The sequence below is a fragment of the Taudactylus pleione genome, unplaced genomic scaffold, assembly GCF_031769625.1.
Source record: "Taudactylus pleione unplaced genomic scaffold, aTauple2 ptg000102l, whole genome shotgun sequence".
NCBI classification, from domain to species: Eukaryota; Metazoa; Chordata; class Amphibia; order Anura; family Myobatrachidae; genus Taudactylus; species Taudactylus pleione.
The window spans coordinates 4207282-4231766 of NW_028284504.1; the positions used below are offsets into that span (position 1 = coordinate 4207282).

The 24485-nt window shown below is 42.4% G+C and overlaps 1 protein-coding gene across 1 annotated transcript in view; it reads right to left on the reverse strand.

Moving 5' to 3' along the window:
* Positions 1–24485, reverse strand: part of KCNH6 (potassium voltage-gated channel subfamily H member 6) — a 290292-nt gene that overhangs the window by 40872 nt on the left and 224935 nt on the right. The window contains exon 5 of the mRNA XM_088470748.1: positions 6884–7309. Coding sequence (XP_088326874.1) covers positions 6884–7309 — 426 coding nt within the window. The remainder of the gene's footprint in view (positions 1–6883; positions 7310–24485) is intronic.

The window sequence follows — 24485 nt, forward strand, 5'->3', positions numbered from 1 at the left end:
ATAAAGACTGGCGCCGACCAGCTTGTACTTACATCCAGACTGGTGTGCTGCTTCCCTGCTGCTGTGTGTGTGTGTAAGGAAGGAGTCCTCTACCCAGGAGAGGGACCCCCTAACCTAACTGTGTCACAATATGTTGGAGAATGCGGGCACCCACACACACTGAACTTGCAGCAAGAGGAAAACTTTCCATTTAAAAATTAAAGGGACAGACATCCAATTTGTGAGTGTGGAAATAACACTGTGTCCTTGGAGTCCCATAGAGGAGGACTTGGCAGAGGAAGATATTCTGATCGATTTAGTAGTCGGCGCCCTCGTAATGATAGGAGTGCACCCCCAATAAGGACTGAAAACCGTCTCATAGTTGAAAACTTGTCATCCAGAGTGAGCTGGCAGGATTTGAAAGACTTCATGAGACAAGCTGGTGAAGTTACGTTTGCTGATGCGCACAGACACTGGTAAGACTGTTCCAGGGGAGAAGGGTGCTGGGCGGTGGGATGTACCTAAGACTGAGGGTGTAGAACCTGGAGACAGGCCTGCCAGGCCAGGAAGGTTCTTGCCCCGTAAACGACTAGACATTAATATGATTCAGTGTTTCCGGTGTGGTGACTTCGGCCATATTTCCGCTAATTGTTCACTTACAACTGAACCTATGCAATGTGATACTGCTCATGTCTACCGCAGGGGGTCTTTCTTTGCACAGACAGCCTGTACGGCTGACCGGCAGGCTGAGACTGATAAGCACATGTGTGTACTCACTGTAGATGGCAACCGAGTAGAGGCACTGTTAGACTCTGGTAGCTTGGTGACACTTATAAAAGCTGAGCTGGTGAACCCCTTGAGGCATAAGGGGAAAACTGTTGATGTGACCTGCATACATGGGGATGATCGATATTATGTTACTGCCGAGGTGAACATCGAGACACCATGTGGCTCTGCTATAGTTTCTGTGGGTTTGGTGCCTGGTCTGATGTACAATGCAATATTGGGGAGAGACTTTCCTCACTTCTGGAAATTGTGGGAAAGCCGTTTTGTTCCAGAAGTGAACAACCCCGGTCCACTTGAGAAGGTTGTCGATATAGTGGAGGAGGGAGTTTCTTCTGAGTCAGAGTTATTCCCTTTTCCTACTATGGTTGGCGAACTAGAGAATGCGGAGCGTGACGGTGGCCCGCCAACTGATGTGCCTCCCATTGAGGTGGGAAGTGTTGTTGGGCCAGTGGATCATCTGCCTGGTTTAGAGGTCAGAAGAGAGGTCTTTGCCGGGGAGCAGTTGAATGACCCTACTTTGGTAAAAGCCAGGGAGAATGTAAAAGTAGTTGATGGTAAACCCATAGACCCTGATAGTCCTTTGTCCTATCCGCACATGGCAATGTGTCAGGATTGGTTATATCAGGTGACTAAGAAGGGGGAAGATGTTGTGGAACAACTAATAGTTCCCAAAGCCTACAGAAGAACAGTGTTGGATCTGGCCCATGGTCGTATAATGGCAGGTCATCTAGGGGTAGAGAAAACCACTGAGCGAATAATGCAGAGGTTTTTCTGGCCCGGGCTTCATAAAGAGGTATCTGACTTTTGCGCATCCTGCCCTGAGTGTCAGTATCATGCTCCCAGACCACGTTTTAAGGGACCACTAGTTCCATTGCCTATTATAGAGGTGCCGATAGAGAGAGAGCACCTGAAACAGGGTCAACAGGCACAGCAGAGGGTATACAACCGCAATGCTCGGTTACGCAGCTTTGCTCCTGGGGACAGAGTGTTAGTGTTGGTTCCCACTGTGGAAAATAAACTTTTGGCTAAATGGCAAGGGCCCTTTGAAGTCTTAGAAAGAGTGGGACAGGTCAATTACAAAGTTTATCAGCCGGGGAAAAGAAAGCTGGAACAGGTATACCATATAAATCTGTTAAAGCCCTGGAAAGATAGAACGGTACCGTCGGCCGTCCGAGCCCCTCCAGTAAATCCAGGGCTCTTAGTTCCCGAAGTGACAGTGGCAAAAACCCTGTCGGCAATTCAACAACGAGAGGTCAAGGAGTTTCTGGTCAGAAATAGGGTGCTGTTCTCTGACGTACCTGGGAAAACCTTGGTCGTTAAACATGACATCATCACTGACCCAGGGGTTAAAGTTAATCTAAAGCCCTATAGGTTACCAGAAGCACCAAGAGCATCGGTGTCAAAAGAAATTAAAAATATGCTAGAGTTAGGGGTTATTGAAGTATCACATAGTGAATGGTCAAGTCCCATTGTGTTGATTCCAAAGCCCGACGGGAGTGTGCGTTTCTGCAATGACTTCCGAAAGTTGAACAGTGTTTCAAAATTCGATGCCTACCCGGTGCCACAGTGGAGAAGGAGGCGTTGGCCATAAAGTGGGCGTTACAAACTTTTAAATTTTCAGTGGAACACAGGCCAGGGGGCCTGTTGTTTAAAGCAGACGCGTTTTCACGCGTTCATTGTTTGGGGGCTTCAGTTGTTCCGCCCCATAGGTCGAAACAAAGGGGGGGGATATGTGATAGGATCACTGGTAAAGTGGTCTGTGGCAGGGACATTTATCCCAGATTCCTGTCCTATGTGTTTAAAATCCCCAGGAGAAAGTCTGCAGTATAGCAGGCTTGAGTTTCGGCTTTTTGAAAAGTCGGTTTGGGACCTGGGGGTTGTGGGTGAGAGGAGAGGGAGGGCTCCACCCACGGCCACTCCAGGTTTTGGGTCTTAGCCTGGTAACAGGCTTGTTAGGGTTTCCACCTGAGAGTGGCCAATATAAGCCTAGTTTGTTTAAGGCTGAGTGTCTCACCTGGGAGAGCAGACAGGGAGTTTGCTCAGAGACACTTGGAAAACCTATCTGTGAGTACTGTGCTGTGCTTTGTTGCTGGCGAGGGCATTAGGCCCTGCCAGGTTCTGGTAGTGAGGGAACTACCTGTGAAGTTAGTGCCCCGACAGGGCTAGGATTTACGTTTATGTTTTCTTTGTGTTATTTCTGACATTGTACAATAAAGACTGGCGCCGACCAGCTTGTACTTGCATCCAGACTGGTGTGCTGCTTCCCTGCTGCTGTGTGTGTGTGTGTGTGTGTAAGGAAGGAGTCCTCTACCCAGGAGAGGGACCCCCTAACCTAACTGTGTCACAATATATATATATATATATATATATATATATATATATATGTGTGTACGTACGTGTGTGTGTGTATATATATATATATATATATATATATAATATAATCTTAGGTCTTCATGTCCAGTATATAGCTTACCTCATGTCAGTGAGCCCATAGACAGATGTTGTAATGAGCCACATTTGAAGTGGAACTAAACTAAACCAAGTTGGGTGTATGAACTTTATTTCATACAAAGGTGCAGTTTACAACATAATTTTTCCCCCATCAGTGGGAGAGCCTGACATCACTACTCCATGTTGTTGTGGACCCTGCTCAAGCTGCCTCCGTACCTTTCCCCGCAAAGCAACACATTGCCCTTGTCACATGCAGCCCGTCACATAAACAATAGGCTCCTATATGATCAGTACACTTATGTCCTGAAATAAAGTTGTGAACATTCCGATTATCTGATTTGTTCTACCTTGGACACATAGGTGCAATAAGGAGATAATTGTAATGTAGACCTAGACATTTATGGGTCTATTTATCATTAGTGGTTCAGAGGTTGTGTTCTGTATCGCTGTATATCACAGTGATACAAAATGCAGTATACCCCCAATTTATTAACAATGAAATCCCCGTTCCTGAGCGATGGTTATCTCACCCTTAGTGGCAGCCTAATGCTGCGTTCAGAGAGTTCATGCAGTATGCGCATGCAGGGCCAGCGCATTCACACTTGCTCGGAGGGGATCTAGCAAAGTCTCTTCTGCCTTGCAGATCCCTTATTTAAGTATATAGGGTAACACCATCACAATTTCTCTATTCTTGCTAAATAGAGCAGAAACCACAGGCTATGGGGATGAGGAAAACAACAGTTATTTCTTTGCAGTATCCCACTTGTTAAATAGGAGGAAATGGTAATAACCCGTTTCTCTTTCAAAAAAGTCAGAGAAAGTGGTTACCATTGTTTCATAAATAGTTCCTTAATCTTGGCAAAATTTACTAAGCGGCGGGTTCTAAACCCCGGCGGTTTGAAGGCGGGTTCTATTCGGTTTGGTGGCGGTTTTGCAGTGGTTTCTAAATGACAGCCCTGTTCTATTCTATTCTAAAATGTGTTTTGACGGCAGTTTTGCAGCAGTTTTGGCCTTAGTAAATCTGCAGATAGCAAAACTGCCGCCAAACCACCGTCAAAACACATTTTAGAATAGAATAGAACAGGGCTGTCATTTAGAAACCGCTGCAAAATCGCCACCAAACCCCCAGGGTTTAGAACAGAACAGAACCCACCGTCAAACCGCCACCAAACCGTTGGAGTTTAGAACCCGCAGCTTAGTAAATGTTGCCCTTAACGTCTGATTAATTAGTCTATACTTATATGTGTGGTGACTGAAAAACTACCAAGGCAAATTTATGTCATTCTATGGGGTTGATTCAGCTAACTTACCCCCGCACGGCGTAGAAATGCTGGCAACTACCTCCGAACTCATGGCCCAATCTTGCCCAGGACTCGCTGATATTTGTATGCAGCTCTATAAGGTTGTGAACAAAAATCAGCAAGTCCAGAGCTACTATAAGTACAGCATATAGCCACACTTACTTGCGGCCGCCAGATGATTGCACCTAATTGAATCGACCTCTATGAATTCTGTAATCTCCAGGCTGAAGACTTATTATGCAGCATTCTGTATGAGTTACATGTGTTTTAGACTTTGGTGCATCTTTGCAAATGGATTCTAATACTGGCCACACACTTAGCGATATCTTACCCGATCTGGCCGATTTTGACACATTGGAACGACAGATTGTGTAAAATATGGCCAAATCCTGAGTAAATCGTGAGTCCCCACTCACGATCACGATGTGTTGCGCATCCCCGCTGGTCGCACATCGCATCGTTAGATCTGCCGTGCAGTAGGGCAGATCTGACAATCTAGGAGGCGATGCACTGTGAAAGTCTGACTGCAGGAGAGATCGTATGAAGATTGGACACCAAATCATGTGCAGATTGTGTGGAGATCGTGTGCAGAGCTGTCGGGGAGAGTTTCAAGGGAAGTCGTACACATCGGCTGATCGTGTGCACATCGCCATGTATGTGGCCAGCTTCACATTGTAGTTCTCTTTGGAGTCTGGTTATCCATATTTTGACATCGCCACAGGAACTTATGTTGAAATTCTATTTTAAGTATGGTCCTTTATGTAAAGACCAATATAGGGCCTGATTCAGAGCCGCTCGTAAGCGGCCGCTCGTTCGCTCCGAGCGATGTTTGCCCAACTGCGCAGGCGTACGGATCGTTATACGCATGCGCGAACCAGTCAGTGCGGTCGAAATTCATGTGCTCGCAAAATAGCGAATGCCTGATAATTTGAGTGACAGAAAGAGGCGTATGCGGGTGGTAACAGGGGAAGGTGCTTGAAAACGGGGAGTGGAGATCCGATCGCAGGCGTGCTTAAAGGTCAAAACTGGCGTTTTATGGGTGTGCATAATTAAAACAGCAGCGTCATTGAGCACGTCACTGGGTTATTTTATAGCCAGAACTGCTCGCAAAATTGTGGTAGCAAAAACCAACCACAAGAATAGCGAGCAGCTCATACCCTGGTCGATGTACTCGATTAATCTAATAAATAGCGGAAATGGCGTAGGATGCGAGCGGCCAGGGGGCGTAGTTTCCAAAAAAACTACCGCAAGTTTAGTTCGCTCGTTCAGACCTAGAGGCGGGAACAGACCGCAAACAGCGAATGGTTCATTTGAATAGCCACCCCTATTTTCTGGACGAGCGAGCGCTAATTGCGTCTGGCTCTGAATCAGGCCCTTAAACCCTTGTCTATGGTGGCAGAACTTTAGGTTGTTCTTTGTTTCATCATCTTGTCATTTGTTTTTACCATTTGTTTCTTGTGTAAGCCTATCAATTATCATTTATTTATAATCAAAGGTATAAAGCATTTATTTCCTTTATACACACATACACAATTTAGTGCAAATTCAGAAAATGGGTGTACATTTTGTTGCAAGGGGAATAATATACACAACCCAATTCACAGTTATGAGGGATGCATGGCCTTATTCACCTTTAAGATTCAGAATGAACGTAGAAGTGGCCAGTAGGTGTGTCCATCAGACAGGAGCACGTAATACCTGGCTAACATGTAAAAAAGGTTGCAGCAGGTACCTGAGCAAATTTTGCATCTAATTCTATATATTGTATGGCATATGGCAGTGATTGAGGCAATAGGGGCCTGACCCTGAGTCGCACGCATCCGCAGCTGCATTTTGTAGCGGCTTGTCTGGCTACTTACATATGCTAATGTGTGAATCCATGTGTCTACCTATACCTATCCCCCTCACTGTTTTTATGACCTCAGCCACAACTGTCATTATTAATATCTGGTCTTACACCCACCATCTGAAATAGGTGTCCAATGTCCATTGAGCACAGAAGCTGGCTTACATGCCCATGATACTCCCACTAGACGAAACAGTACCATGCATGGTCTCCACCCAGTTACTGCCCAGAAACGCCCATCTCACGGAAAGTGTGGTCCATTGGCGGATGGGTCAAACTGTACGCACTAGTGATCTCTGGCCATGTCTGATCCAGAGCATGCGCCAATTTCTTAATGAAGTCCGCAAGAGCCATCCCCATTTTCACATGTCTGACTCAGAATCAGGTCCAGGGGGTGGCTCTGCTAATATCATATGTTAGGGTGCAAGATATAAATCAAGGAGTAGTAGTAACTTTAAGTGCTTGTTATGATTCTTAACCATATTTTGATAAGGGATAATTAGCAAATAAAATCACTTACCTCGTCTGAACCCGTCCTGTAGATAAGCAGATCAAAGGGAATGGCCGCCACCATATCTATAAGGAACCAGCCTTTGAAGTAATGGATGGCGATCTTGGCTGGGTGGCTAACTACTTCATCATTTGTGTTGACATAGGTGGTGCGAAAGTTGATGACAATGTCTACGATGAACATTATGTCCACAATCAGGTCCACAATGTCAAGAGGGTTGCAAGAGTAGCCACAGTCCCAGCTTCTCTCCTCATCCTGGTCGTTCAGCAGAAAGGCTGCCGAGTATGGGGTAAAGATAGCGGTGTAGATGACCAGAAGGAGGATTAACCAGTCCCACACTGCTTTGAAAGGGCTGTAATGGAGGATGGTCCATCGGTGAATCCGCGGTGCCTGCAGCTTGTACTCTGGCAACACGTCTGCCCCCAGGGAAAGGACCTGCAGGGGTATTGTGAGGACAGTTAATGTATATAATTAATATGTAGCATAACACGTCTTATGTTACTGTATGACTTTTACTAGCAGAATTATGATAAAGTCAAAAGATTATGGCTTGTAACCAGGGGAAGAACTATGGGAGACAATGGAGGCGCCTACCGCCAGGTGCAAATACTGAAGGGGCACCTACTCCATTGCCCATAAATATTTTCACCCCAATTAAGGATATTTTATATTAGTGTTTTTGTGCATATGTGATAGATAGATAGATAGATAGATAGATAGATGTGAACCATAATTATATTCCCTATTTTTTTTAGGGGGGGCACCAAATTATAACTTGCCTCCGGGCGTCTGGGATGAACTTACGCCACTGCTTGTGACTTAACATGTACTAATCATCACAGGCATAGGTTTGTTTGCCAGTTGGAAACTATACTGTTGAGTGATGAAACATCAGGAGGAGGTGATATTAAGGATTTCTATTCAAATGTATTATATTGTGGGAATAAATATATATTTCAATTACAATACATAATACACACAGTAAGAGCTGATAATAGTTACTGAAGTGATGAGATCTGGAAGCACTGTATACAAGCTGCTCACCATTGGCAGCACTTTACAGTATCTGATACAACTGGGAGGTAGTGACCAGGAACTGCACAATGATTACATGTAAGATTTAAAAATGTGGTTCTCAGAAGTAGTAGAGTAATATGGAATCACAATGGAATCGCTGGAATGGAGGTGTCAAATAAGTAAGTAGCCATTGGGAAAATGATACACCACATTTAAGAAACAAGCAAACTCATTATTATTAATTGATGTATATAAAAAATGTACTTAATTAAATCATATAACGGAAAAAGCCAGGGAAAGGAGATTGCGTTCTCTATCCTGCATCTCTGGAATAGGCAGTGAAAAAAGCTAACATTTTATTAACAGATATATCAGACAGAATAACAGCTAGCAACAACGGATATCAGAAAAATCTGTATTTATTTCCAAAATTGGCAAAATCAGTTCTTCTGACTGATATCTGATTTGGGATATACTGTATAGTGAAGGCTGAAGTGCAGGTGGAGTTTTTCCTTCCCTAGAACTTTACTGTTTCCTACAAAATGAAAGTGCTCATGATAATGCCACAGCAATTAAAATGCTGGCTTTAAAGTGCAGAGCGTAATCCCTAAAGCTATACACAGTAATGAATGGTGACGTAAAACGAGCATTTATACACACTAAGGGGGCAATTCAATGCAGCTCAGTGTGCTGGGAATTTGATGGTGGCCCACAGCGCATGTGCACGACGGAGCCGGCTTCGTCGTGCGCATGCGCGAGACCCGGCTAGCGATGGGTGCTCCGTCGCTCCGGGTCTCGCACCAAAGGGGATGAGCTGTCGATGTTGAGTGACAGCTCGCCCCCTTTGGTGGGCGGGCCGGGGGGGTGGCTGCCCAAATGGAGGCGTTCCCATGAGAACACCTGCCATTTGGGGGCGGCCCCACTGATATCACAAGTGATGTCAGTGGAGAGATTCTGGCTCTGTTAGAGCCGAAATCTCTCTGGGGCTTGCAGCCACGAGACCCTACCACAAGGGTCTCGTCGCAAGCCCGATGGTCGCGATGGTCTTGACCAGCGCGACCATCATCATGGCCGCTCGAAATAGCTGTGGGTGGTCACCCACAGCTATGCGAGCGTCCAAGAGGCCGATCCAAAAAAAAAGCCCGGCCCTGATTCAGAGCGAGCGCTCTGTCAGAGCGAGCGGCTCTGAATCAGGCCCTTAGGTCAGTGATGTGATGTCATGGGTAAAAGTCATCTCCGCACAATCATGCAATTCATTTCCAAACTCTCCAAACACAAGTTTCACAACAAAATCACATTTTTATCGCTCGCATCCCTCTGAAAATGGGAAAAGGTGGGGAAAATATATTTTTTTTTACGTTAAAATCCTAGGACAGAGTGCAGAACCTCTGGCACACCTGAAAATAATAATCAGGCACTTGGAGGTATTTAAGTGGCACAATACGGCCAATACTGATATGACAGTTTCAACTGAATTTAGGTAACTAATGTGGGATAGGTATGTGTTGAATTTATGGGAAAGTGCTTTTGAATTTTTATTCCCCAACATTTTGCAAACTTGTATAAAAGCACTAAAATAAATAAATGTTTCTGTACCCCAAAATACTGTACAGACTTTAATTTTGCAGAAAAACGCTGCCTACCATTTTTCCACCTTTACTAAAAAATGTAAAAATCAACAATTTGACACCTTTTAAGAACATCCAATGCTTTGCTTATGGCCACTAACTGTCAGAGCGCAGCACCGGTGCCGCATGGGGTCTGTGGACCCCATTCAGAGTCGGTCGTAAGCGGCCGCTCGGTCGTACCCAGTGATGTTCGCAAAACAGCGCATGCGTAAGTTTCACAATGCGCGAGCGCATACTAGCTGTTGCGATCGGAAATTTTTCTCTCCTTCAACTTGGCCAGGTCGTTAGTTTGAGTGACAGGATGAGGCATTTGTTGGTGGTAACAGGGGAAGGTGCTTGTGAACGGGGGAGTGGAGATCCGAACGCAGGCGTGCCTGACTATGCAAACAGCGTTTTAGGGGAGTGCATAGTTAACTAAGTAGTGTCATGGCACATGTGACATAGGAGGTTTTTACACTGACTTGATCGTAGTGCTTAAAAGAGGGTATGGTCAACCTTAAGCTCTGACCAGCTCCGATGGTTCCCGATGGTCTCGATTAATCCTTATTTGCCCGGAGATGATGTGTATTGCGAATGAGAAGGGGGCGTGTTTTTAGTCTTACGGCCGCATCCTCCCCTCGCTCGTCCAGCTAACGATCCCATCTTAACGACGCAAACTGCGAGAGCTTCATTTGCATATCCGGCCCCTTTTCCCTTACGACCGAGCGGCTGCAACGACCGACTCTGAATGAGGTCCTGTGTGCTTTCCTGTCCAAGTATATTGGAGGGGGTTGCAGGGCCCCTTGGGGAGACCTTGCATGTACACAGCGGCCCTGATCTTCGAGTCCCGGCCGCGTCTCTGATCATGGCAGTCCAGCGCTCCTTCCATACTGGTCTGCATCACATAACCCCGTTCACCCAGTCACAGACCCAACTCAGTCAGCAGGGTTAAAAGGTGGCTGAGTGCATACACTCATTGCCTGAACAATTAGTTACATCCTGCGGTGTAACAGCTTATGCTGTTGCAATCTCCCATCATGCAAGTTACTGCTCTAGGCTCCTGCGGTTCAAAGCCTGGTTTTGCAAGTTCACTTGCCGATCACAGTCCAGTTCTGCAAGTTCTCTTACCGGTCCCAGTCCAGTTCTGCAAGATCTCCTCCCAGTCCGTTTCTGCAAGATACTCCTGCTGGTCCCAGTCCTGTTCTGCAAGTTCTCCTGCCGGTCCCAGTCCAGTTCTGCAAATTACTCCTGCCAGTCCCAGTTCAGTTCTGCAAGCTACTCCTGCCAGTCCCAGTCATGTTCTGCCAGTTACTTCTGCCAGTCCTAGCCTGGTTCTGCAAGTTCACCCACCGGTCCAGCCAGGTTCTGTCTGTCCATTGTCGCTAGCCATCACCAAAAGCAATTACATTCTCGAAGTTACTCCTACCAGTCCCAGTCCGGTTCTGCAAGTCACTCCTGCTGGTTCCACTCCGGTTCTGCAAGTTACTCCGGTCGGACCAGTCAGGATCCTCCTGGCTGATTCTAAGCTATCCATTGCTGTTACCCATCACAAAAGGCAGTTCTTACTGCTACCCAAATCTATATGAGAAAGCACTATATATTGCCTCCACAGTTCCTGTTGTGATCATCTGCTGCTGATCCTACCCCGACGCCTGAGACAGTTAACTCTGTGACACCAGCCATGACAGTTTGTTCAGGCCTACAAATGGATTTGGATCAAAACCCTGGAGCTAATCCTTTACACAGTCTGGTCACCCACCTGGACACACAGGAGGCAGCACACGGTCAAGTGCTACAGTACTTACAAGAAGTTTCTACATGTTTTGATAGAATTCAGTCTATCTTGCCAACTCCCAGTACTTCAACCAGTTCTTCTATTGTGCAGTCCGCTCCCGCTGTCATACCCCCAGCAGCCACGAAGTCTCGCCTACAACTACCCACTCCAAATTGCTATAATGGCAATCCCAGGGGCTGTCGGGGATTCCGCAACCAGTGCGAAGTGCACTTCGAGATGCTTCCCCAAAACTTCCTTACGCCAAGGTCTAAGGTGGCCTACATAATCTCTCTGCTGGAAGGTTCTGCTTTAGAATGGGTATCTCTGTGGGAACGCTCTGATCCCATGATTTCCAATTATACAGAGTTCATTGTTTCCTTTAAGAGAATCTTCGACGAGCCAGGTCGACCAGTTGCTGCTTCTACCAACTTGCTCCGGCTCACGTTCGGTCAGACAGTATGTAGTTCATAGCCTCGGAGCTACAATCTAACAATGATGCCCTTAAAGCAGCTTTTCTAAATGGCCTTTTGGAGAGATTAAATGACGAATTGGCTACAACAGATTTACCAGAGTCTTTGGAAGATCTAATTTTGTTATGTGTAAAAATTGATCTTCGCTTACATGAGCGTGGTCTTGAGAGAAGCAGGAGGATCGCTCTAGATTACAGGCAACCACCAGAAATTCGCCCCAAGTCTCCCACTATGGAGTAGCCCATGCACATAGGCCGCTCACGACTTTCACCTAATGAACACGGTCATCACCAGGAAAAGTTATGTCTTGATAACGCTGGAATATGTGACCGTACATATTCCTTCAGCAATTCACGAATATATGCATGCTTATGTCTTTCATTATTTTAATTGCAATTAAGAGTACATAGAAATGATTCAGAATATATATTAGTTGTAAGTTGCGGAGGACCGTCACGTGTCGAATGGCCTCAGGCCTAGAGATGAGGTTTACCCTCTCTCTAAAGTAGGCAGGTGTATGTCTGAAGCAACAGTTATTATTGTTTAATATTGTTTAAGCTAAAAGGTATAAATGTTATTACAGAAATAGGTATAAATCAGAACTGTGGAAAACTCATCTGTCCACTAGCAAGCCAGCATAATGGGTTAGTTGAGTATGAACAGACTAGGAGACAGTAGGTCTCAGATCTGGCTAAACAAGGAGGGAGCTAATCAGGATAGCCTTGGCCTATATGCGGTCACCAGTATTTTGAGAACATAGAAAGGAGATTATAGGTTTTGTTATGATTAAAACATATTATCAGTGAAATGTTTAGTGCGCATGAATATTGAATTAATTAATATTCACCATTTTAGAATATGTCAGTAGCAGAGAGGAAAAAAGTATAAAAGATTGATCAAAAAGGGGAGGGGTCGGTTAGTCGGGCTGAGCAGGAGAGATCGTAGGTTGAGAGAGTCGCGGGGCGCTGGGCTGTAAGTATAAACAGGGCTGACTGTCACCTTGTTAGTCTATGATAGGCATTGCAGATAATCATTTTGTCACTGTTGCTGAACTAATGTTTTTATGTTGTAAGTCTGCTTTGACCATAATACCATAATACATGTATAATTAATTTGCTTTTTAAGTAAAACATTGTCATTTATTTTAAAGTTGGTATTGGTGTGAATTATTCCATTTCTTCTAATAATAAGTAAGGTTTAAAAATAATATCCAAAACACCTCGCGATATCAATCTTGGAGGCCCCTGCGAGCTACACCTGTTGACGCCCCTGTATCGGAGATTGAGAGAGAGTGCACGGCAATGAGTTATTTTGCTCATTAGATAATTTTTATTTTTAAACGTGCAGCTTTCTTTTTCCTCCCTCTCAGTCTTTGATATGATGGTTAAGTTAAATTGTGCTGTATTGATTGTTTTGGACTTGTTTTGTATTGGTAGGATTTGTTTCTCAAAATAAGGTTTTTCTCCGTTGTGTAGTTTGTATAAGAAAGTTTGGTATTTTGGAGAAATGGTGTTAGGAGGAGGGATTCTCCCCTCCTTTTCTTGTCTGGGCATTGTGCCGAGTAGATAGGGAAAATAAATGGTATTTGCTGAGGGTTTTTTTTTCTCCTTCCCCGTGCACTGAAATATGTTGAGTGTAGAATAGAGAGGATTTTTAAATTTGCAGGTTAAGTGATTTTCTTGGCATTTTTGTTAGTTGAGATATCTATATCTGAAATTATTGGTAGATTGATATTTTTTTTAAGAACTTTTATTGATACCTTCTATTTTCTTTTTCCGCTCACTCTGAGAAATTTTAATTTTTTTGCGCAAACCAGTTTTTTTTTTTCTTCATTTTTTCTTCCTTCCCTGCTCTGTATGAAAGAGTGACGTATGATTGGTTGAATGACGTATGTTTGGGTAATTGGCTGACCTTCACGGCAGCAGGGTCTGGAAAGAAGCCCACCCGAGTATCGCTTACGGCTTCCGCTTGGAGTTGGGGTTAGATTAGGGTCTTGTGTCAAAAAAAAAAGAGACACTATAAAAAACCGTAGAAAGCAGTGTATGCAACTTGTGTGAGTGATCTATAACTTTTTTTCTTAAAAAAAGAGAAAAAAAAAGGTTCCTTCCTCATTCTTCTGTCTTGACAGGGACCCCTGATGTATCTTAATTGTGCATATGTTGCTGTGTTAGAGTTAGTAAAGGATTTGATTACTATAGATGAGTTTTTCCTAATATTTTATGACATATGCAATGTTGTTGTTTTTTTTTTTTTTTAAATTGAGGTTTGAGGATTTCGATCCAATAGTGTTGTTAGAGAGTGATTTGTCATTTGATTCGGTTTTTGGACTTGGGTTCCGACGGAAGCCGTTCATTAGAATTGTTGTTTGTTAGCTGGTTTCCAGAAATTTGAAATTGTATTTGAGTCATTTTTTTTCCCAGATATTAGGGGCAGTATTGTTGTGTTTTTTTGGTGGTTGGTTTTGTGGTTATAAAAATTAAATGTCAGCAAGGGGTTAGGACGGGAGGCATTTGGTGAGCTGGCTTTTCCCATTTTTCCCTGTAGTATGCCTTGTATAAGAAGTGGAGTAGAGAGGCATGAATCTGGTTATGTGAATTGCGGGGTAATATTGTAAACAAAGAGAGAAATCCACATGGTTAGATATAAATTTACAGATACCTGATAACGAAGACAGGTATATAAATAGACTTGTGTAGTTACAAGTGATGCAAAAGGTGTCCTGAACCTTAATAAAGGGGGGCACAAGGTAATTGAAGTACTGAATCTGTTAACGAGGTCAGATTGTACCTGAGATGTGTTTGGTCTGATAACGAAGGACAGGAAACACGATTAGGGTAGTTTTTTGAGTTTTCATTTTGACAGACATGTCACAATTTTAAAGTGAAAGAAACAGTTGATCTCATTTGATTTTTAAAAGGCAACATTGTCTAGTACTTGTATGGGATTGGAGTTGGTTCTTGTAAGTTATAAGAGGGTAAGAGTAAGTGATTTGAGGGTGAAGAGGTTGATTGTAGCTTGATAAGCTACAGAGTATGGGGAGAATGGGGCGTGATGCACCTGGATGGTAATGGTTGTTTGAATGAAGGTGAGAAGGAATTGGTTTGGTGAAACGGAAATCTGAAACCAGGGTAGTTTACCATGAAATAAACGTATCCCACTAACAAAACTTGTACTTAAGAAAGAATTAATGTTTCTCATTGCAAGTGTAAAAGCTTATTTGAGGAGCTGGAAGAGTGTTCCCGTTTGAAGGTCATAGAGATTAGCTATTTGAGAAAAAAATAAAAATGCAGTTTTATTTTTGCAGCAGAGCGAGAGAGAGACATTTCTTTAATATGGCATCGAGTGAGTTGCCAAGAGTTACCAGGGTAGTTATTTAAAAAAATATATATATATGTTTAAAGAAATGCAACAGAGGATGGGGAATGAGGGTAGTGTAATGTGGGATCTAGGAATAATAATAAAACAAAAGCATATGTGATTAGGAATGACAAGTATGTATGCAGTTATGAAAGACAAGTACGGAGATGAGTGTGAAGTTTGTTGCAGGGTGAAGTGGGATGACCGGATGGACCTCTGGTCATTTCCCCATGGCTGGCACATTTAACCAATCTGTTTTGGAGGCTTTGAAAGCAACAATTATTTTTTCCAAGTTGGTGAAGAGTAGGGTTAAGTATTTGCAATGTCTGGCAATATGGCAGCAGGTGGTTAAGAGGTGGAACAAGGTGGCAGTCGGCCAACAGCACCGGCAGCGCCCCCGGCTCTCACAACTGGCCCAACTGACCCCCCCTTTTGTTTTTTATTTTTTATTTTTTTCAAGATTTGAACCCCAGAGACTCCTGTCTCTGGTGATGACAATGTTGATGTAACGCTTAAGCTTATTGCTTTCTCTATGCTTGCTTATTTTTAATCAATAATACCAAGATTTGTATCTCACAGACTATTGTCTCTGAAGCTAATTTAAATGTCTAAGCTTACTGCTATATTTATGCCTGTTTATTCTAATCAACAATTTGTTTATGACTATTCCCCAGAAGTGAACTGATAGATCTGATTCAGCTGATTCAATTCATGATTATTACTGATATTCGTGTCCTTCCTGCAACTAATCTCACTATCATTAGCAGGTTCAGTGTGTCCTGGATACCTTATATTTATCTAACCATTTATTGTTTGTGAGGACTTCACAGTTTCCGGATGTTGTCACAGAAATCCTACATCATGTGCAGCATCATTCACAGCTAAGAAATTGTGCAGTTATTTATGTTTCCAGATATAATATCGTATCCCATGTGTTGTTGAAGGTGACAGAGGTACACATTTTACAGGGAAGGTATTACAAGCAATATGTCAATATATGGGTTTATAAAAAAAAAATAATCAAAATTGAATGTGTAAACACTAACATTGAGTACAAGTTAGATAAGGTGGGTATGGAGACTACCATGAGTTGACTGGGGGCTTTTACCTCTGGTTTTGTATAGCATCCACACCACTCCAAAGCGATCACTTAACCTGTGCCTTATGAGCTATTTTTTTTTTTTAAACTGCCTATCCTTATTGTAAGTTCAGCAACGGACTTGTCACTGTTATATGATTTAACTACGGACTATGTTATACAATTCTCACAGCATCTGAAGAAAAACAAGGAAAGCTTATGAAGAGACTCCCAGAAGAACCTTGTCATGGAGTCCAGTTTGGAGACTATGTAATGGTGAGAAATTTCTTATGTTCTGGTTGTCTCATAGATCGATGGCAAGGCCCGTTCCATGTTCTGCTAACAACCTCGATGTGGCTGAAAAGGACAATTGGATTCACAAAATCTCACTGCAAGAAGGTTGCCGACCCGGCAGTGAGGTCAGTTAAAGCCAAAGAAGACGCAGAAAAAGACATTGACTGTGATTTAAATCTAATAAACTTATTTGATGATGGGCCTGATCAAAGTCACAGTTCAGGCCAAGATAAGGTTCACAGAATCAGGGACATTATTAGTAGTGTTCTGCGGGTTGTGAACAAAGAAAAGGAAAGATGGCTATTGGTGATCAAGTCTCTGTGTATCCATTGATTGGGAAAGTTATTTTTTTTCCATTTTTAAATTTTTTATTTTTTATAGTGAATAGGAGCTGATGAGGACGGTGTGGAGAGTTATCCTAGGGGTACTGCCGGGGTCATATTGGTAGACTCCACTCCTATTTTAAAAGTCATGGTCATAAGAAATATGGTTTTAATCACATTAAGAGTCATAAAAGACGCACACACTCATTTTACTACTGATACTCCCAGGTATAGGTAAGCATCAAAGGATGGTCAGAAGACCAAGGGAAAAAATAATTAAAATGTTTGAAAAAGAAATACATTAAAGTAACAAAATCCAGGTAAATAAGGTCTCATACTGGTACTAGGTGCAAGATACATCTGATGAAGTATCGGAGAAAAAGAGCCATTAGTGTAAGGCAAGGGTGTGAAGGGTTGTCTCACAACTCCAAGGTGTATATGTAAATACTATGGTTTAAATTCAGTAAAGGGGTACACAATGGTGCAAAGACAGCACCTCTATACAAACTGACACTTCTTCCCTGGACATTTATCATGAGCTTATAGAAAGAACAATAAAGTTGATTGTTGTGGATGTAGTCACCATGTCATTCAGGGAATGTTGTGCTAATGTTTATCTCATTGCACTCAAATCTTGAACCTTATAATGTCACAGGTTCCCTACGTTTAAAATTAACAAGGTATCCAAGGTATGATCAGGACAACATCATGTGTATTACCAAAATGGTACAGGAACTGAAGGTATTTATTTGCGAACCAGTGTTTGGAACACAATCTTACAAGGAGGATCTTACTGAATTAAACTTGTTTGGGGATCTTTTAGAAATTATTAAATACACAAAACCTAATAAAAAAATTATATGTGAGTGCATTAATAAACTGTAATAACAGAAGGAATGTTGGGGTACAATAAAACATACAGTCATCATATCGCAGAATGGAACAAGCAAGAAGAAAGCGTGGATGAAAAGAGTGCCCGTTGTAATGTTCCTTATAATGTTTTTCTAACACATTGTCTAATAAACCATGACACTAATACAGGGGTTAAATTATATGTGTGGGAATAAGGCTTATGGATGGTTACTGGTGAATTCTTTTGAAAAGGGTCTTATAAGAACATTGCTACCTGATGCAAAGGTAATACAACAGAAAAATCTAAAAGAAACATATGAAATAATTACTGTGTAAGAATGGTAAATAGAAATACAAATGGTATATGGAAAAGTACAAGCACCTCTTTACATTGTCCCAAAGTTATAAGGTTGGTTTAGGATTTGGTAACATAACAACATTTGGTACATAGGGAATTAATAAACAATATCGCAGACATTGTGGTAAGAGAGTTTCAAGCAATAAAACACTGAATTAAAATGCAGCACACACTACCTTACAGCTGTGACTCTGGATATTGTCATTACAAACAGTATATGAGTTAAAGTGTTGTACATACATCACAAATTCTTCTGATGCAGAAGAAATAAAATAAAGGTTAAATGAAATTACTCAGGTTAAAAATGAATTTGCTGAATAAACATGATGGTACAATTCCCGACAGCTGGTTCACCTGGTTGAACCCCAGTACCTAGTTTGCGTGAATTGGAAATTGGTTTGGCGACATTATGCACGCAATGGGAAGATTAATATTTTTTTTTTGTCATGATAATGTTATTGATTTTCTATATATTAGTGAAATGCTTCAAGAAGATTTTCCAATGGATTAAGAATAAATCGGATGATGCAATCTATGAGAGATATGAACTTTCTTCAGAGATATGAACTTTTTTCAGAGTTATGACCCCTCAAATTTCATGAGGATGGAACTGATAACGCCGGAATATGTGACCGTACATATTCCTTCAGCAATTCACGAATATATGCATGCTTATTCCTTTCATTATTTTCATTGCAATTAAGAGTACATAGAAATGATTCAGAATATATATTAGTTGTAAGTTGCGGAGGACCGTCACTTGTCGAATGGCCTCAGGCCTAGAGATGAGGTCTACCCTCTCTCTAAAGTAGGCAGGTGTGTGTCTGAAGCAACAGTTATTATTGTTTAATATTGTTTAAGCTAAAAGGTATAAGTGTTATTACAGAAATAGGTATAAATCAGAACTGTGGAAAACTCATCTGTCCACTAGCAAGCCAGCATAATGGGTTAGTTGAGTATGAACAGACTAGGAGACAGTAGGTCTCAGATCTGGCTAAACAAGGAGGGAGCTAATCAGGATAGCCTTGGCCTATATGCGGTCACCAGTATTTTGAGAACATAGAAAGGAGATTATAGGTTTTGTTATGATTAAAACATATCAGTGAAATGTTTAGTGCGCATGAATATTGAATTAATTAATATTCACCATTTTATAATATGTTAGTAGCAGAGAGGAAAAAAGTATAAAAGATTGATCAAAAAGGGGAGGGGTCGGTCAGTCGGGTTGAGCAGGAGAGATCGTAGGTCGAGAGAGTTGCGGGGCGCTGGGCTGTAAGTATAAACAGGGCTGACTGTCACCTTGTTAGTCTATGCTAGGCATTGCAGATAATCATTTTGTCACTTTTGCTGAACTAATGTTTATTTAGGTTGTAAGTCTGCTTTGACCATAATACCATAATGCATGTATAATTGATTTGCTTTTTAAGTAAAACATTGTCATTTATTTTAAAGTTGGTATTGGTGTGAATTATTCTATTTCTTCTTATAATAAGTAATGTTTAAAAATAATATCCAAAACACCTCGCGATATCAGTCTTTACTGTGGATCACCATACCACTTCCTGAGGAATTGCAACTCTCGTCCGGGAAATCAGCGGTCCTCATCTGTTCTGGAGGAGTCAGGTTGTGAGTAACTACTAAACATCCTCCTAAGTCGGACTGTTTTATTTTGGTTACTTTAAAAGGTCTTCAAGTTTCTCAGAATCTTTCTGCCTTACTAGACTCTGGAGCTGCGGGTAATTTCATTCCTTCGTCCTTAGCCCGTGACCTACGCCTTCCTGTCAAGTCGCTTGAACAACCCATCATACTCACAGCAGTTAATGGAACTTGAATCAAGGAAGATTCTATCTTGTATGCCGTAGAGCCGTTTACTCTTCAAGTGGGGTCCTCACATGGAGATCAACTATCATTCCTCATGCTGTCACAGGAAATGCATCACCTAGTGTTGGGGTTACCCTGGTTACAGACCCATAATTCGCACATCAATTGGGTTTCCTCCCAAATAGTTGCCTGGGGTCCCACCTGTCAACAAATTTGTATCTCCACTGAATACTCTCTTCGTGAGGCCTCTCAGTTTGCTTTACCTGAAGCTTATCAAGACTATATTGACGTCTTTTCTGAACAAGCAGCCGACCGTCTAACACCCCATCGGCCTTGGGATTGCCCAATAGAGTTCAATTCAGGAAAAGTTCTTTCCAGGTGCCGCATCTACCCCTCTCAGTCCCCGAGACAAAAGCCATGACCAAGTATATACAGGATAATCTGAAAAAAAAAGATTAATTTGGCCTTCTACATCTCCTACTGGTGCAGGTTTCTTTTTTGTAAAGAAAAAAGATGGAGTGTTACACCCATTCATTGACTACCGCAGCTTGAATGATATCACACTGAAGAATCGTTGTCCCTTACCTTTGATTACTGAATTATCTGACCGAGTGCAGGATGCCAAGATTTTCACTAAACTGGATTTGATCAGGGCATACAACCTTATTCAAAAAAGAAAAGGGGATGAATGGAAGACTGCCTTTAACACCAGGGATGGTAATTACGAGTATCTGGTAATGCCCTTCAGCTTGTGTAATGCGACCGCGGTCTTTCAACACTTCATAAATTAGATTTTCCGTGACATCCTATATCAATATGTGGTTGTTTACTTGGACAACATCTTAATAGTCTCACAAGATCTACTGAGTCACCGTTAGCAAGTTTGGGAAGCGTTGCAATGCTTGCGAGTCAATAACCTGTATGGCAAACTTTCTAAGTGCACCTTTGAAGTCTAATGTATTCCATTACTAGGTCATATTATATCGGGTACTGAGTTACGGATGGACACTGAAAAGTTGGTGGTCATTCAGGATTGGGTTCCACCGTCTACATTGAAGGCGGTGCAATGCTTCTTAGGCTTCACAAATTACTATTGAAAATTCTATAAAAATGTATCCTCCATCTTGGCACCTATCACCGTATTGACAAAGAAGTGTGCAGATCCTGTTCGCTGGTCTCCGGAAGCTTGCTGCTTGCCATAGTCTAAAACAGGAATTTACCACTGCACCAATACTTTTGCAACCTGATTTCGAAAGACCATTTATCATCAAAGTCAGTGCATCTCCTGTGGAGGTTGGGGCTATTCTCTTTTCAAAGAAGTTCACTTAGGCCGAACAAAATTATTCCATCGGCGATCAAGAACTCCGGGCAATCAAACTTGCATTAGAAGGGGCGCCCAACATCCAATAACAATCTATACAGATCATAAATATCTGCTTTACTTGTCTACAGCTCATTGTCTTAATCCCGGCCAGGCTCGCTGGGCACTCTTCTTTTCTCAATTCAATTTCAGTATAAAGTATCGTCCAGGATCTATGAATACAAAAGCAGATGCTTTATCCATGTCTTTGACTTCGGAAGAGGACGACAATACTTTCAAGGGGCCCATCATCAATCCTCGCGCCTTTGCTACCACCACTACTCAAGTTTGCTCGCCTGGTAAGTCCAAAGTTCCTTAAAACTTATACATTTTTGCAGCAATCTTATTGGTGGCCAACCATGAAGAAGGACGTACAAGACTTCATCAAATCTTGTCCCATAAATCTGCTCGGGGTCCTCCTGTAGGACTACTATAACCATTACCTTTACACCACTCGGCCCTGGACTCATTTAGCCATGGACTTCATAACAAATTTACCTGAAGAGAAAGGTTATAAAACAATTTTAGTAGTAGTAGATCGTTTTACTAAGATGGCCCATTTCATTGCTCTTACTGGGCTACCCTCTGCTGCCAAGCTTGCTCAGATCTTCTTTCATGAAATTTTTAAATAATATGGTCTACCTCTGGAAATTGTATCAGATCATGGAGTCCAGTTTGTTGCCAAGTTCTGGCAAGCCTTATGTGCAGCCATGCAAATCAAATTAAAATTCTCTGCCTACCATCCACAAACCAACAGTCAGGTAGAGTTAATCAAGAATTGGAAACCTTTCTCCGCCTTTACAAAACCTCTTCACAAGATAATTGGGTGGAGCACTTACTCTGGGCTGAGTTTATCCACAACTACCGCTATCACACTGCAACTGATACCTCTCTGTTTTTTGCAAATTATGGTCTTCATCCGCGAATTCCCGAATTTCATTTACTTACAGCTACAGATGTACATGCAGTGGTCTCTTGACTAAAACTCCTTGCTCAAGTATGGAAGGACATACTCCTGCCGATCCCAATCCAGTTCTGCAAGTTCTCCTGTCGGTTCTAGTCAGGTTCTGCAAATTACTCCTGCCGGTCCCAGTCCAGTTCTGAAAGTTACTTCTACCAGTCCTAGTCCGGTTCCACAAGTTCACCTGCTGGTCCAGCCAAGTACTGTCTGTCCATTGTTGCTACCCATCGCCAAAAGCAGTTACATTATCAAAGTTACTCCTACCGGTCCCAGTCCGGTTCTGCAAGTCACTCCTCCCGATTCCAGTCTGGTTCTGCAAGTTACTCCAGTCAGACCAGTCAGGTTCCTCCTGGCTGCATCTAAGCTATCCATTGCTGTTACCCATCACCAAAGGCAGTTGTCACTGCTACCCAAATCTATATGAGAAAAAGCTATAAATTGCCTCCACGGTTCCTGATCTGCTTCTGATCCTACCTGGACCCCTGAGACAGGTAATTCTGTGACACCAGCCGTGACACTAACCACATTCTACAACTGTTCTACTATGCTATTTGCCAGTTTAGGGGGGTTCAGGGTGATTTCCCCACTTTTTCATGCACTTCTCCCATGCCGCACATTGTAGAATTAACATGCACTATTGCCTCAATTCCCAGGAATGGCCACATTCACATTTGAATTGCTGGAAGTGCGGAAGAGAGCTTCATGAAAATTAGTTATGATGTGTGTGATGTATACAGATGTGCCCTCTTGCATCTTTGCTGCATGGCGCGAATTGAGCACCAGCGAATGGATACACACGCTACGTTCGCACCCACGACTCCAGAAGATTAAATGATGCAAACGCAGCGCACGGCATAGCGTAGTGTGGCGCACGCAGCCGCAGCTAATCACATGGCGCGATGCGTGCACAGGTTTGCAGCGCAATCGGCAATGATGCAAGAGGACACATCTGTAAGTCTCGAATTTGCGCTCCCAAACTCCCACTGATTTGAATCCCTCTAAATTTGTTAATTCTAGTTTTCCATTCATTACTATGCATTAGTGGTTTAGGGGCATATTCATCACTTAATTTTTACAAAAGCAGGTGAAAATTAAAATTTTCCCTGCAATTGTAAAAAGTCAGTTATTCGGCCATTCATTAAGAAGGTAAAGCAGGAGATATCACAGATATCTGCTACTTATCTTCCTCTTGCGCAATGGCCTGCTGTCCCAATACACTAGTATGGGGACAGAATTCATCAAGCTCCGAAAATATTATATTTACGGAGCTTGATTGCGGGAGCATTCGCCATCTTCAGATGGCGAGTGCTCCCACTATCCACTCATTCCCTTTGGGAAGGAGTCCCGGGTTGCGAAGAGGGATTCTTTCGGATCCCTCCGCCAGACGTCGGGGCTCCTGTGCGAATGCATTACCTGTAGGTCCGAAAGGAGCAGTGGAAAGATTCACTGCTCGGAAAGGAGCAGTGAAGCCGCTCACAGGACAGCTAATTTTCGGATCAGCTGTCATTGTGATGGAGCAATGCTGATTTGCTCTGGATTCCGTGGCAAGTTAGAATGTTAATTATCAGGGTCCGAATGGACCCCGATAATTAACATCATGAATAGACCCATTGGTGATTATTTGCTGCACTTAAACATGGCATTTTAGTAACTTATGTGACATATAGGTCTGAAATGGAAGAACTGACAAGTTTTCCTTTGTTGTTTTAAACATTTGACCCTGATCAGTAATGTTTTAGCCAATGGCTTCATTTATGAATTATGTGATACTTGTGATACAGATAGTAATAGTAGAAATTACATCTGACGGACACATGTCTGACAAGATTCAAGTTGAATAAACAATAATTAGATAATTTACATATGTTTGTACTAAAGTTTTATAATGCAGTGTGAATAATTAAGTAAATTACCATAGTTACCAATGCATAGTGAAAAACCACCCAAAATATAAATACTTACAAAATCTATAACAAAATTAGTTATTTATAGCCTAATACCATGTTAAAAGCATACGATTTTGCATTCACATATGATTAACTAGACACTACAGTGAGTATTGGTTCTATAACTTCAGCTTTGCTGAATGGAAGCTGTCTGGGATTTCTTTAAAATGCACACTGATATGGACTAGTGAGATCAGTGACAACGGGGAGGATAAGTAAGGGCAGGCTTTTCCTTGTCTAACCAGGAACAGGGAGATGCTAATTCTTATAGACACTGTGCCTGAGTCTGCAAAGGGCATCGCAAAGGCGCATGGATGCTAATTAATCCCAATCAATATGGGTGCCAGCGGGGTGCATGAGTTTTGTCAGCCAGGCAGTAGGTCCTTCCCCCAA